The 14,097-nt window shown below is 40.9% G+C and overlaps 1 protein-coding gene across 1 annotated transcript in view; it reads right to left on the minus strand.

Moving 5' to 3' along the window:
* Prkg2 (protein kinase cGMP-dependent 2) overlaps positions 1-14,097 on the minus strand; it is an 89,904-nt gene that overhangs the window by 45,967 nt on the left and 29,840 nt on the right. The window contains exons 4-7 of the mRNA XM_051170814.1: positions 13,331-13,436; positions 9,588-9,651; positions 3,257-3,334; positions 1,884-1,978 (exon numbers count right to left, since the gene is read on the minus strand). Of these exons, the coding sequence (XP_051026771.1) occupies positions 1,884-1,978; positions 3,257-3,334; positions 9,588-9,651; positions 13,331-13,436 (343 nt within the window). The remainder of the gene's footprint in view (positions 1-1,883; positions 1,979-3,256; positions 3,335-9,587; positions 9,652-13,330; positions 13,437-14,097) is intronic.

Here is a 14,097-nt window from a genome sequence, read left to right on the forward strand (position 1 = left end):
TATGGGTAGAGGCCAAGGCAGAAATGGGGGAAGGAGAAGCCAGTACATAAAGACGACCCAGACAGGACATGGGTTGTGCGTTCAGAGCACCGTACGTGTCAATTTCATGATCTGCCGCAGAGAGAACTCTCTGCACACGCCACAATACCGCAGTTTCCCGTGTGTGCTCTCAAAGTAACTGCAGGCTAAGTGCCATGGATTTATTTTTACGAATAAAAATCTGAAAGAACGCCTGAGACCATTTAATGTCATTTTGAAAACATAAAATAGAAGCAAGACTGAGCCACAGTCTGCAGCCCTCCCCCCCCCCAAAATAGGGTCATAAAAATACACAAAAAAAAAAGAAAAATATTTGTATCAATATTTCCTTCCCATTCATTTTAGATCTGTGCTTTCGGATGTGTTTGGGAGTTGGTTGTGTATGTTAAAAATAAATTCTCATATATCCTATAGAAAAAGAACTATAATTGGCTAGCTACAACAGAGAACCCAAATTACTTCAGGTCCAGGGAAACCAGATAGCACACTAGCTCTCAAGAGATACTTAATATCTATATTGCATTTATAGAGTCCTGTGAATCTGCAAGGTTTATTTCTTTTGCTTGAACGTGGGAAGATAATTATGATAGTGAAAAAAAAAGCTAATTTCATTATTATCAAAGTGAGCTCATTAACAACTAGGAAATAAGAAAGAAAAAGAAAAAGAGAAGCCTGTCCTTAAATTCTACTTTGAAATTGCTTACATAATAGCTAAAGCCCAATTTATTATGTTTTTAGTACTTGGGATTTCTTTGAAAACTAAGTGATGTATGACTTTTCAACAGTCCAACGGGTCTCTGGGTGATAGTGGAACGCTTTCCCTTTGTGCTGTAATTTTGCAGCAGGTCCTGCAAATCTCCAGAAGAGGAGCTCATAGGTGAAAGGCAAGGAAAAGAAAACAGAGCAGAAGCAGCTTTTTCTTCAATAACTTTTCTTCAACCATAAAGTTGAAACAAGTTGGTGGGAATGTACAATTTAAGCAATTTCCTAAATAACTCCAAATTATTCACTTACAAACTTATGTAACTCCAAAAATGTGTCTTTCTTTGAACTCTATCTTGTTATGTTATGAAGCTATTTCTATTTAGGTAAATGTATTTATTTATGTATGTAGGGGTTTTTTGATTATTTACTAGAAGAAGTACAAAGTTTCTCTTAAGCCACTTATTAGCTTTTAAAAACACAGTTCCGTAACTTTGGCCAACAGTAAATAAACTTCTACCCCAAAAGATAGAAAGGTCATATAGAATTTTCAATTGCATTATTTTGAGCTGATGCTAAAACTTGCAAGTTGAGCTCATAAAAAGTCCTAAAGATAGATTTGCTGTGATGTTTTAAAGACACACAGAATGTGACTTTTAAAAACATTCTACTACAGTTATTTATTTCCCCATGGTGTGTGTGTGTGTGTGTGTGTGTGTGTGTGTGTGTGTATGTGCCTGCGTGTGCATGTGTACCATGGCACACATGTGGAGGTGAGAGGACAATCTGGGGGAGCCAGTTCTGTTTCTCCACCATGTAAGTCCTGGGAATCAAACTCAGGTCATTAGATTTGGTTGTAAGTGCCTTCACCTACTGAACCATCTTGTCATCCCTCTTTTCACATTTTAACTAAAGAGAAAACCTTTGAGTAGGACAATATTATGAGCCACAGCAACATAATGCCTTGTATTAGTGTTAGGTTAATAATTTCCTAATTTTCCATTCTTTCGCTAATATTTTAAGCTAACACCAAGCTTGACTTTACTGACATAAGACTTTCCAATTATATCCTACATTTGGTTTATGAGTCGTTTTGACATGGAGAATAGTCAAAGCCTTTAGTCTGAACATGATGGTCTCACCTGATCAGAGCTTTTTCTCCAAAGTATTCCCCCGTCTGCAATGTCTTTATCAACTGTGGCTGATCGTGGCCTTCTGTACTCTGTGTGACTTTTACCTAAAGCGAAAGAAACACTTCAAAAGACAGATCGAAGTAAATGAGGGATCTGAACACACTTCCCTCAGCTCTGAAGAACCATCAGAGGAAATGGAAGAGGCTGCATTAGTGGTGCAGCAGTCAGGACAATCCTGCACACTCTGCTCTGATTACAGCAGCTATGAGACAACCCTCTGTAGAAGGAGAATCGCCTCCCAAAACCCCCCTTCAAATCGCCTCCCAAGGGTCAGTTTTTATTTTTATGTTTTTCTTTTTCTTTTTTTTCCAATTTCTGGTATATCCCTGGCTGTGCTGAAACTTACTATGTAGACCAGGCTGACCTCAAACTTAGAGATCTGCCCATCTCTGCCTCTGGAGTGCCGAGATTAAAGGTGTGAGCCACCATGTCTAGCTCCAAGGGACAGTTTTTAAAATGTGAACCCAGTGATTCTTTGTGAGAGATCCTCAAAGCAAATAACCTTAGTCTTGTAGGGACGTTTGTTGCTTCAAAAAGTCTAAGAGTCTACGGCCTGATCAATAATAAGTCTCGAGTATCGGTTTGAAGTTTGTCCATAGCAGGCTATATCTTATATGTCTTATGGCCCTCCACAACAATGCAAGATGACGACTGGGGAAAGGCTCAAAACTCAATGTCCGTCTCAAAGTGAACCATAGGCTAGGAGGGCCCAGCACAGAAAGTCAAGCTTGCAGTGTTCGCTGTTTGAGCCAGAATTATTCCAGTTTAATAGGTTATAGGTGTTTCACACTGGCTAAAGTTCACGATTGATATTTATGTATGTCACCACAAATTAATATCTTTAAGTGATGACAAGTGCAATTCCTTTGTGAGCCAGAATTCTCTCAGAGAAGGAGACTTTATTAGTTGAGTTCACTGTACTAAACTGCCTCTCATATTTGCTATATAAAGACATTTATCCCAGATCTGTTCTTAGACCATTGTGCAGATTAACAATCACATATTCATTCCTAAAATAAGGGGGGGGGGCTCTAGAAATAACCCAGCCAGTATAGATGTTACATACAGTGAGGCTTCCACAGAAAATAAGAGAACCTGTATGCAGTTACTGACAAGTACCATATCATCTGTGGCCAATCACACGTACATATTCCGTGCACTCATCCCCAAGCCCAAGCCTTGCAGAGAACCCTGGAGATGCTACTAGAGGTCATCATCTTTTTGTTCAGGGGCTTCTTCCACGGCAACACAGACCATAGCCACCCTTACGGCACACCAATCACAGCCGAGGTGTTATGACATAAGCTTTCCTTAGCACTTACTTTGCCTTTTGCCAAAATGAAGAAGGTGCTCCCTTCTTCCCCTTCCCTGATGATGTAATCACCTTTGTCATAGTATTCCTGTGGGAACGGGAAAAAAACACACCATCAGATCAGGTGGAGGCGTATAAGTGAGGACATACAGGAAACTGAGCCTTTTGTGTCTTTAAGTGAGTGTGCACTGCCTGTGAGCTTACTCTACTTGGCATTAATAGGGGTGTAAAATTAAGGAGAGATGCTTCACTTGCAATATTCAATTTCAGTTATGGGGGCAGGGATGTGATGAGAGGAGAGAGCGAGACAACAGCCGGGGAGACAGTGTGACCTCACCTCTGCCTGAACTGCAGTGTTTAGTAACTGTCTGAAGAATACATCAAATGTTCAGAAAGGAGCGTGCGGCTGCGTGATAGCTTGAAAATACTCCCAGTGGGTACGAGGACTGGCACCCTCCATTATAAGTCTTTGTGGAGTAACACTGCCAAGGAGGGGTCCACATACACAACAGGTAACTCTGTCGTGTGCACTGCTTCTCAGGGATCCTCGTCAGAAAAGATGCCAGGGTCATCAGGACCTACATGTGCAGATTCTGTGTCTAATGTTGATTTATCCTGGTGAAACTGCAAATGACCACTTATTTCTCCTTCGCATCAATTGCTCTTTCATTCACACCTAGTTGTGTGGTTTAAGAACTCTTAAGCAGGGAGATGTAGCCACTTGTCAGGGCAAAGGGCAACCGAGTCCCTCAGAACGCACAAACGCATCACACCTTCTGCCTCGATGTCGTCTTCATTTGATGATGTCTCAAGTCAAAGAACTAGAACGGATTTCTTAATGATTTATACCACAAAATGGCCTGGTTTAATTTTTTTTTAGAAGGGCATTATTGACAGTATAATTTCACTCATTTGCTTCTTTCAGAATGCCAAATAAGTTCTAAATTAAACTACTTTAATGTGTTTGTCTTTCGATACCTTCCTGGTCATTCAAGCAAAACAATCAAAGTGTAATAGAATAAATCTTTATGTACCAAATATTACTCCTCATATCAATGAATACACCTTTTATTCTCATAGCAGAATATAAACATAATTAGACAGTTTAACACCTCTTAACAAGAAGCATGAAGGCAAAAGAACCAGCTGAGAAGCCCAGTTCTGTGTGGGATGTCTTTTAAACGAATGCATCAGCTGAGAACACTGACCTTCAAGGCTAGAGAAGTAAGCCAGCTTTCTATAGTGGCTAAAACAAACAGGCTTAAAGAAACTCCATTTGCTTAGCTTACTGCTTCTGTGGCTCAGAAAGCCCAAGGACAAGGAGAGCTTGAGGCCTTTCAGGATTGAGTTTGAGGTGTTTGTAGGAGCTGTGTTCCATTCTAAAACCTTGAGGAAGCAGAAATCGGCTTCAAGACCATTGTGATGGCTGGCTGAACTCATTTTTGGGCTGAGATGCGTTTCCTTCTTGGGTGTCAGTGGGGAATCAGCAGGGGTCCTCTGCTTGCTGAAGTACCCCTGACATCTTAGAATCAGCATGGCAGGTAGGGACTTTGGAAACGAGACTGGTCTGTGAACAAGGGACAAAGTCTATTTTACACTAACAATGAGGTTTTGCATTCACTTCACTTAGCCCAACTCTTCATTGTTTCTTTGTTTTGTTTTGTTTTCTCATTTCACGGTTTTCAGAAGTCTCCACTACAGAGAATTTCCATTGTACAGTGGCAATGACTGTGACCCTTGAGGATGACCACAACCCAGCCACCCAAGGTCTCTTCCTTCTACAAAGCTAATATGGAAAATCTCTTCAGTAAAGTGGCTGTGTTCTGCCAGATGGACCATGCCTGAGGCTCTGTTCTCTGGTATCTTCTTCCCATTCCAATCTCCATCCCCATCACCCAGATGGAGCAGTAGTGACAAGAAAAGATTCTGAACAGTGTCCAGAATGTTCTTCAACTATTACAAAACCTCTTATGTGTACAGAGGTGTGGTTTTAATTCCTGTCAACCAGCTAAGTTGACAGGGGACAAGCTTGAAAAGGGATATTGAGAAAGAACCTTATTATTTCTTAAAGGGCAGTTTCCTCAGTGGAACCATCACAGGATGGTTCTTTGTCACCCCAAACCATGGAAAGAAGGCAAATAATACCTCCCAGTGTGTTGACAGTAACTCATAGATCAGGAAAGACTGTGGAAATAGGTCAAACCCAAAATATATGGTGGTGAGCACTGGCTGTGGTGCTAGACTGCCCAGTATTTGTCCACTAGGGAATGCAGCCAGTCGGCCAGGGCAGCCACCACAACCTAAAAGAAGTACAAACAGTGTGGTGACTGTCCTGCGGTTACATCGCAAAGGGTCCCTTAGAAAACCAAAAAGCCATGGGCTCCATCCTGTGCAGAGATGGTATTCTAGCATTTTCCCTCTGACCTATAATGAGAAATTCACTTTACACATTTGCTGGATGTACCTGTGAAGATACACACATATAGACGCTCACATAAAATTGAAAGTCTTTGAAATGATGCCTCTTTGATTTTGCAAAGCTGCTGCACTAAGTTGGTTCCATCTACTATCCTGAAAAGAAGATTTTAAAGGAAGAGGTCTGGAAGCCTGAAGAGAGATATAGCACATGTGAAAATAAAAATAAAAGTAAGGAAATCAATTTAGAGCAGACTGGAAAACAACATGAGTGGTTATTAAGATATCATTGCTCACTGTAAGGACAACACACATCTACTCTTTGTTCTGATGTGTTAAAAGGCAATAAATTGACTTTCTGTACAGAAAGTGTAAGAACTGGAAGAAACACCAAAGTGATGGAGGAAAACTCCCAAGATAAGCCCAGACCTCCTCATAATCTAGAACATGTGCTACAAATCCTCATCACAAAGAAGTGTCGATGACAGGCAAGAGGTAACGCATTTATGTGCACACACATACATATAAGCACACATGGACAGCTCATTCTAAAAACCTGTTATAGAGCTGGGGAGACAGTTCAGTCAGTAAGATGGTTGTCTTACAAGCATGAGTACCTGAGTTCAATCCCCAGGGTCATCTTTTTGAAAGCTGGATATGGGAGCACTTGCTTTGGGAGCACTAGGGAGGCCAAGACAAGTGGATTCCTAGGGCTCACTGGAGGCCTAGTCTAATCAGTGTGTTCAGGCCAAAGTGAGACCCTGTTCAAAAAAGGGGGGATGGTGCTCGAGGAATGACAGCCATGATTGTCCTCTGACCCCCTTACACATGAGTACACACATGCATATATACTTGCACACTCACCCAAACTATATATAACCCATACTGAATACTCATCCAAACTACATATAACACACACACACACACACACACAGAGAGAGAGAGAGAGAGAGAGAGACACGGAGACCAGATTTTGAAAAACATGATTAAAAACGGCAATGTCTAGGATGAAGAGGCAGACATGGCATACTCTACAAAACAGGTTTCTCAATTCTTTTTCACCTCTCAGTGCTTCTCAAACCATAATGAGCATAAGAGTCTCATTGGTGAAACATTAAAATCTTGACACTGAGGTTCTCTGCCAGTTTCTTATTCAGCAAGCATGGGACAGTACCCAGGAACCTTTGGCACCCCACATCTGAAGAGGGATAAAGACACTCACATTACTGTGCCCCTCCTCCTGGGCCACAACTGCAGCTCTATGAAAGGTGCAAAGGTGGACATCAGGGTGGCAGTACTAAAGGTCACTGGGTCAGATTCCAGAGCTCTGGCCCACACAAATAGCATTGTTTTTGCACTATTGCCCACACGGAAGCAGATGCTCTTCTCTCCCCGCGTCCTTTGCAACTGCCCAGGTACACAAGCCACATAAGAATGTTCACTACCATCCATCATTAGCACCTCTCCCAACTTGCATCCTGCTTTTTAGGCAGCTGTTGGCTCGATCCTAAAGCACAGCAGTGACTGGGCACCATTACTCCCACTCCTGTTCTGGTCAGAGTGTGAGCAGAGGCTTCCAGAAGATGGCTGCCTCCCGGCTCAATTCTCTAGGAGGCTTGTGTTCAAGAAAGCTGATGAAAAACTGAGCTCCCAGAGCCATTTGGTGTTGGAACTCAGCAGTCTATGCCTCAAACACATAGGATCTGGATGAAAGCAAAGACATGGCTGCTCCTAGGTGTGGTTGAAGAGAAGGTTGTTATTGTAGATGTCATGGAGAGTAGAGCCAGAGGCATCTGGAAAAGTCCAGAGCAAGGGGAGGTTACGTAGAAGTGGGAAGCTGGGAGAAGGGAGGGAGCCTCGCCCTGGAGCCACAGAGAAGTTTAGGGTAAGGGTCAGAGTGAGGAGAGCAGAGAGGAGCCTCAGGTACTGAGTGCACCTGGAGGCCAGCATGCTTTGCAATGCTAATAGACAGATCCCCTTTTTTCCACCTTTCTACTTTCTACACACACACACACACACACACACACACACACACACACACACACACACACACACACACACACACACACAGCCTTCCCAAACAACCTCTAAGCAGCAGCTCAAATGCCTTCTGTTTTCTCAAAGCCTGTGGGAGCTGAGTCTTGGGGCAACAAGCTCTGAGAACTCAGTAGGTGCTCTGTCACAGCTCCCTGTGCTGGGGGCTGACTGTGGTGAGGATCTGTTGATGGGTCAGGAGTCAAGCAAAGCTGGTAACTGATGTGCTTTTCTTAGAACTAAGATCCCATTGCTCCCTTGCTAGTCACTTCCACATCGGAGAATTTTCACACATTACAGAGACGCACTTGTTTGCCAGGGATGAATAAAGAACCCTTTATAAATGGCGCTGCTGGCTGCAGAGGCTGAGATGGAATCAAACCTTCCTAGGATGTTTTAAAAGATGAAGCGTACACACTTGAATTGTGTGCTAATTAATACTGGGTTCAAGACCCATCTATGTATTCTGTGTCTGTTGCCTATAGCCACTATAAATCTGTTTAATTGACCATTTGTTTCTAAGGACACCCAGTTCTCATATTTGCTGTCAACATGGAATTCCCCTCTGATGAATCAACTCGATTAGTAGCATATTAAAAACAGATTTCTTTGGTTCACAGCAACAACAAAAATATGTATATATAGGGCTTACCTGGCCTGAAAGGAAAAATATCTTGAGAAATTGAGATGAATTATTATTTTGTAACATCTGTGATTGGTTTATGTCACATTGGGAAAATCCCAAAGGAATACGGGGTACACAGGCATGTTGAATCTGATTTCATATCTAAAGCCCCCTTGGGCACAAGAGGAGAGGCATGGTGTCCCCATAGCCTGTCCTTGGCAAACGGTCTCATAGGCTCCTTGGAAACTTACTGGTTTAGGATAAAATGGCCCCTGTTTCTTTCTCAGCTCATAGGAGTTTATGTTGTAAGTTATGATGGACAGGGGCATAAAGCTGTCAAAAATCAGATGGGCGGGGCTTTTAAAAAATTCATTCCTACTGAAAACAGCTCTGTAGAAGCATCACACCCAGCAATGATACTGCCATCAATCCCGTACCTCCTCTTAATTTCAGAAAAGCCATTTTGGTTTCAGTGAAATCGACACCCCCAAACACACACAAGAAGGCGAGAGAGGCTGTTCGCTTTGAATTGTAATCTCTGAAAGCTGAAGAGCTTTTCATAAACTGCGTGTCATTAAAAACTGAGGTATGTTACAAAGTCATTCTTCACAATAAGGCTTGAGGAGTCCTTAAACTAGAGCCAGCCTGCTGGGGGACGCCAGGAATAAGCTTAAGTACACTTTCCAATCTGTCATTTGCTTCTGGATATTGAGGTAGGTAGAGTAGTCAGGTGTGACCTCTTCACGTGTGTTTCCATGGCGGCCCAGAGTGCTGAGTGTGGAAGCTGCATGGTGTGGCTCCCAGGCACCACCCTCCCACCCCCCACCCCCCATACCCCCCACCCCTACCCCACAGCACCAGCTTGCCCTTTCTGTACCCTGCTTCCTAATTTATGCCTCACCGAGTCCTTTCTATTGTTAAACTCAGCAAGGGATTGTGATGTTAATTGAAGAAAATCAAATGCCTCTTGAATAACACAGATAAGTTGTATACAATGCACTAAAAAGATTAAAATATGTAAATCGTATTTCACTTTGCACATGCAAATTCCATTTCTTCCTGCAAGTTCCAAGGCTACCTAACCTGTGCTGCCCCTTAACTCAATGTGAGCTGGCTAAGATTTCTCACAGTCGCATGACTCCTGGTCTCTGTAGTTTAGTGTTCGTGTTCGGCCATCTTTTCCTCTTTATTCGTTTGTAGTACTAATAGTGTGCCTCGATTATAAAAATCTTCTAATGATATTTATTTTTACTTTAAAATTTCTTACCACTTCCAAGCAGTCAATGATCTTGGTTAATTTATCTTCAGGTAAATTCTTCAGCAAGGAAACACTTCAAAATTAAAAAAGAAATCTGAAATTACTTATCTTTTTTTCATTAAATTTTTTTGAGAGAGATTCTCACTATGTAGTCCAGGCTACCTCTGAACTCATGATCTTCTGGCCTCAGCCTTGTAAGCACTGGGATCACAGGCGTGCACACCACTCCCAGCTTTTACTTAGTTATGTCTTGAAAAAATATATATATTTCATATATTTTCATATTATGTTATATATTCTGTATTTATGAAATGTATTTCACATATTTTCATATATCATACATTTTGTACATTCATATATTTCACATGTATCATCTAGAGTTCATATATTCTAAATTCTTACAGCCACACACTATTATAATGCAGTGCACTTCAGTTTTTCCAAAGTAAGCATTCAAGTTGGTGAAAACACATAAATAACAAAACTTCTGGACAACTGGAAATCACTCGTCTACACTGTACCATCTGAGCATCTGTCACAGGTGCAGAAATGAAGGTGCGAAAACACTGCAAAGGGAACAAGGTTCACACTGCTGTTGGTGTTCTAAGTGACTCACATAGGGAAAAGGTTTGTCCTAAACTTCTCAATGTCTCTGATAGCCTGGGCAACTTGTTCTATTCAAGATGAAAGATCAGATTTTCGTCTAACCCCTTGTAATTAACTAAAGACTGAACCCATGGGAATGGGAAAATTACTAGTGACATATCCTTTGATTATTAATATTATTGTATTGTCTTTTAAAAATCAGTGTTTCCAGAGGTAGGTAACAGAAGCAGCTGTGCTGAGAGTGAAATCAAATACTGAAACCCATTGATTTTTTTTTTTAAATCACGAATTTCCCTCAGTATGATTAACAAACCAATATAATTATTGCATTATATCAATTTATTTCTATTTTACACACTTTTGAGACCATTGATACAAATTCTATAAACGAATATTTCTCTATCATTTGACACTCCTACAGAAAAAATTATGCTATTCCTAAAATACATGGCTGGGTCTTGTGAAGTCAGGGGGCTAGGCAGATTCTTGCACACAAACAGCATGGGACACTAGGCCAGAAGACACCTTTACGAATGTCTGCATTGGAGTTGTAAAACACCAGATTGAGCCCCAGCTAGAGAACAGATAAATGCATGCAAGAGGTAAAGAACCAATGGGTTGCAAAATAACACCATTCTTACCAAGTTCAAAATGGGTTAAATCAAATCATAACCACAAAGAATACCAAAGGAATAGTAGACCACTGAACTTCCAAATGCAGCCTCTCCTGACTTCAGAGATGCACAGGCACCTTGGGGGCAATACTAACTTTATGGATACTTATTATTTATTAATTTAAATTTATTTTAATTGAAATATATATATAAAACCAGACATATTTATAGGCTACTTGATGATATTTTATACTTGTATATATATTTGCAATGTTTAAATGTGGGTAAACACATTCTACAAGAATTTACCATTTTCTTCTGGTAAAAAAAAAAATTCAGAATACTTTCTTCTAGCTTTAAAAATATACATGACGTCGTTATATGTACAATCACCTTATGGTGTAATATCACAACTGCTTACATCCTGTCCACTCCTAACTTAGCAGCCACTGGTCAACATTTTCCCATCCCTCCCTCCTCTCACTGTTTTAAGCATCTGGGAAGACCTTTCTGCTGGCAACTTCTATGTTTTCCTTATTTGTTCATGGACTGATGGTCACTGAGATTGTATCTATTTCCTGTATGTTCTGTATGGTGCTGCAAAGAACACAGAGACATAGACATCTCGTCCAACATACTGATCTCAGTTCTTCTGGAAGCATTTCCTAGTAATGGGATTGTTAGCACTATGAGGTTTTATGATTTGCATATATACCGCAGGCCTTGTATATTGCATGCCACATTTAAAAACTTAAATATAAAGAGAGCTTATTATATATGATGAGTACACATGATGAGACAAAGAAAACTGCATTTCCCTAGAGTGGTACCTCCCTGTGGTTAAATGGCAAAAGCAACTGGAACTCAATTTCCACAACTTTGTGAAAGTTTTTTTTTCTGGTCCAAACGGCTGGGTATATGACTAATATGCCTGTCACCGTTGGGACTGGTGGGTAAACGGATGAGGAGCATCTTAGTTCATCTCTCCTCTGTGAGGACAGAGGTCAGGTTTACCTTGTTCACCACTGAATCCACAATATTTGGTGTCTAGAAATAAATGTTTGTTGAGTGAATGACTGAAATAACAAAAAGAAGGTTGGAGAAAAGGAATAGGTGCTGATGGACTCTCTGGGCTCCTTCGCCTCAGAGGAAGCATACAAGGACCCAAGGGGACTACTGCTCTGCAGAAGGACTTGGGTTCTACGTCAGGCAGTCAACTGGTTTATTCCTGGGTCCCATTTTTGTCTTGTGCATACATGTGGCTTATTTACCTTAAATGTTGGCCTGTGGCATTCAGATGCAGAGTTTTGGGATCCCCTATATTTAGGTAGACCCTACAACGTGACAGCGAAAGTACATGATGCCTTGTCACTTACTGCTACTCTTACTCAGGAGTCAGTATTGTCTCTAGGAGGGTATGTCACAGAGATGTCTCTATGAACATGTGTGCTGGCTGTGGTCAGCTGATTGTCGGTGTGATCCTGCAGAGCCTGTAATTTCTCACTAAATGCCAGACCTGGATAGCCCTGGATAGCCCTGGATAGCCCTCATGCAGCTGCCTCCTCATGCATCTGTCTTTCCAGGCTGCCTGCAGAAGGTCAAAGTGCTAGTGTGTACTTAGAAAAAAAATTGAAATTTACTTTTGAAAGTCACATGATGTGTAATTATTGTTAACAGTTATCCTGAGTACATTTCATCACATTATGTGTCTCAAATTCAGAGGCTATCAAAACTCTCACAGATGACACAAAACTGGTGAGTATGCACTCTCAAAAAGAGATATCTCCTCAAACTCACTTTTGAAATTATACAGACATTTATTTCCATATAAGTTGTCTCAGCCATGATGCCAAAGCACAGAGCATTTTGCAAAATGACAGATCCTTAGAAGGCAGCGTGGCTATGCAAATGAGAAAAGTACTGTCGCTTGTAAAGCGAGGAATAGTAAAATAAATGACTATTCCAAGTGGGGCTGGTGAGACAGCGCTGGGTGTAAAGGAGCTTGAAGCCATCTGAATTGGACTCCATGGAACCATGTGGTAAAGGAGAGAACCAACTGCTGGAAGTGGTCTTCCGACTTCCACACCTGATGTGGCACACATGTGAGCATCTGTGTTTCCACACATGTGCATGCACACACACAAGGAAATAATTAAAATGTAATAATAATGACTAATATCAACATTAAGAGAATTAGCTTTTTGGTGTACACTCTCAGGTCATAAATCTTTTCCAAAGCCCAGGCAGAAAGCAGAGGTGAATTCTTAAAGTGTTTTTGAATGTTTTTATACTATGGCTCCTTAATGCAAAAGTAAAAAAGAATAGCAAAAAAGTAATTCAGCACACAAGGCCAACAGGAGTAAATGTAATTTTTAGTATCTGCCACCATTTATTGCAAGGAATTAAATTTCCTCTCAGTTTAATAAGATATAAATTTCTTAAATGGGGGAAACTGTTAGGGAAATCATTACTTCAGCAGAAAATCAACCTGTCCATAGAGTGGTTGCACTTTCCCCACAGGGCTATTCTTACCTTCTGAGGAAGTTTCTGTACTGCTCGTCCCTGGCTTGCGCTGTTCTCCTCATAATGTTCTGGAAAACTTCTCTGTCTAGTGCCCACGTTTTAACATTGGTAATAGCTTTAGAAAATTCAAGAAAAGAATACAGTAATGTTAGCACCAGACCCCCCCAAAAAAGCCATTACAAAATGTAAATAATGAACACATATTTATTGGAAATGCATTATTTAAGCAGGCAGACAAAAGGAAGCAATGGGACAGTGGGTAACTTTGTACCGCTTCAGCTTTGGAATCTACCAGGATTTGGAAATGGGTAGCAGAACATTTCTTTTCTGATTATGTTTAGGGTAGGGTAATATTCAAATGATTTGTTTGCAATTTCCAGTTGTGTGCTGCATTCACCACACACCACAGGGTGTGCTTCTCCGTCATGCCAGCCAGCCTACAACCGATCCAATACTAAAGACTTCATAAGCAGGTAATTGGAAGTTAAAAGTCTCTGCGTGCACATGTATGAATACATGTCTTCTAGGATGTTAGACACCATTGCCTCAGAGCCAATAGAGTCTAAGGGTCTCTACGGTTTCTTTTGTATAAAATGTATACAAAGGCTTTTTAACGCTTAAACAAAAGAAAATATGGGGGAAAATTTTTATGTGGAAGTCATTAAATGCAAGCACATCCAAAAAGATGGAACAGAAACAACTTAAAAAAAAAAAAACCAAAACCAAAAACCAATGTCTAGATACATTATGGTTGTAAGATTAAAAAAAAAAAGGCA

Source organism: Acomys russatus, chromosome 28, assembly GCF_903995435.1.
Source record: "Acomys russatus chromosome 28, mAcoRus1.1, whole genome shotgun sequence".
Classification (NCBI taxonomy): domain Eukaryota; kingdom Metazoa; phylum Chordata; class Mammalia; order Rodentia; family Muridae; genus Acomys; species Acomys russatus.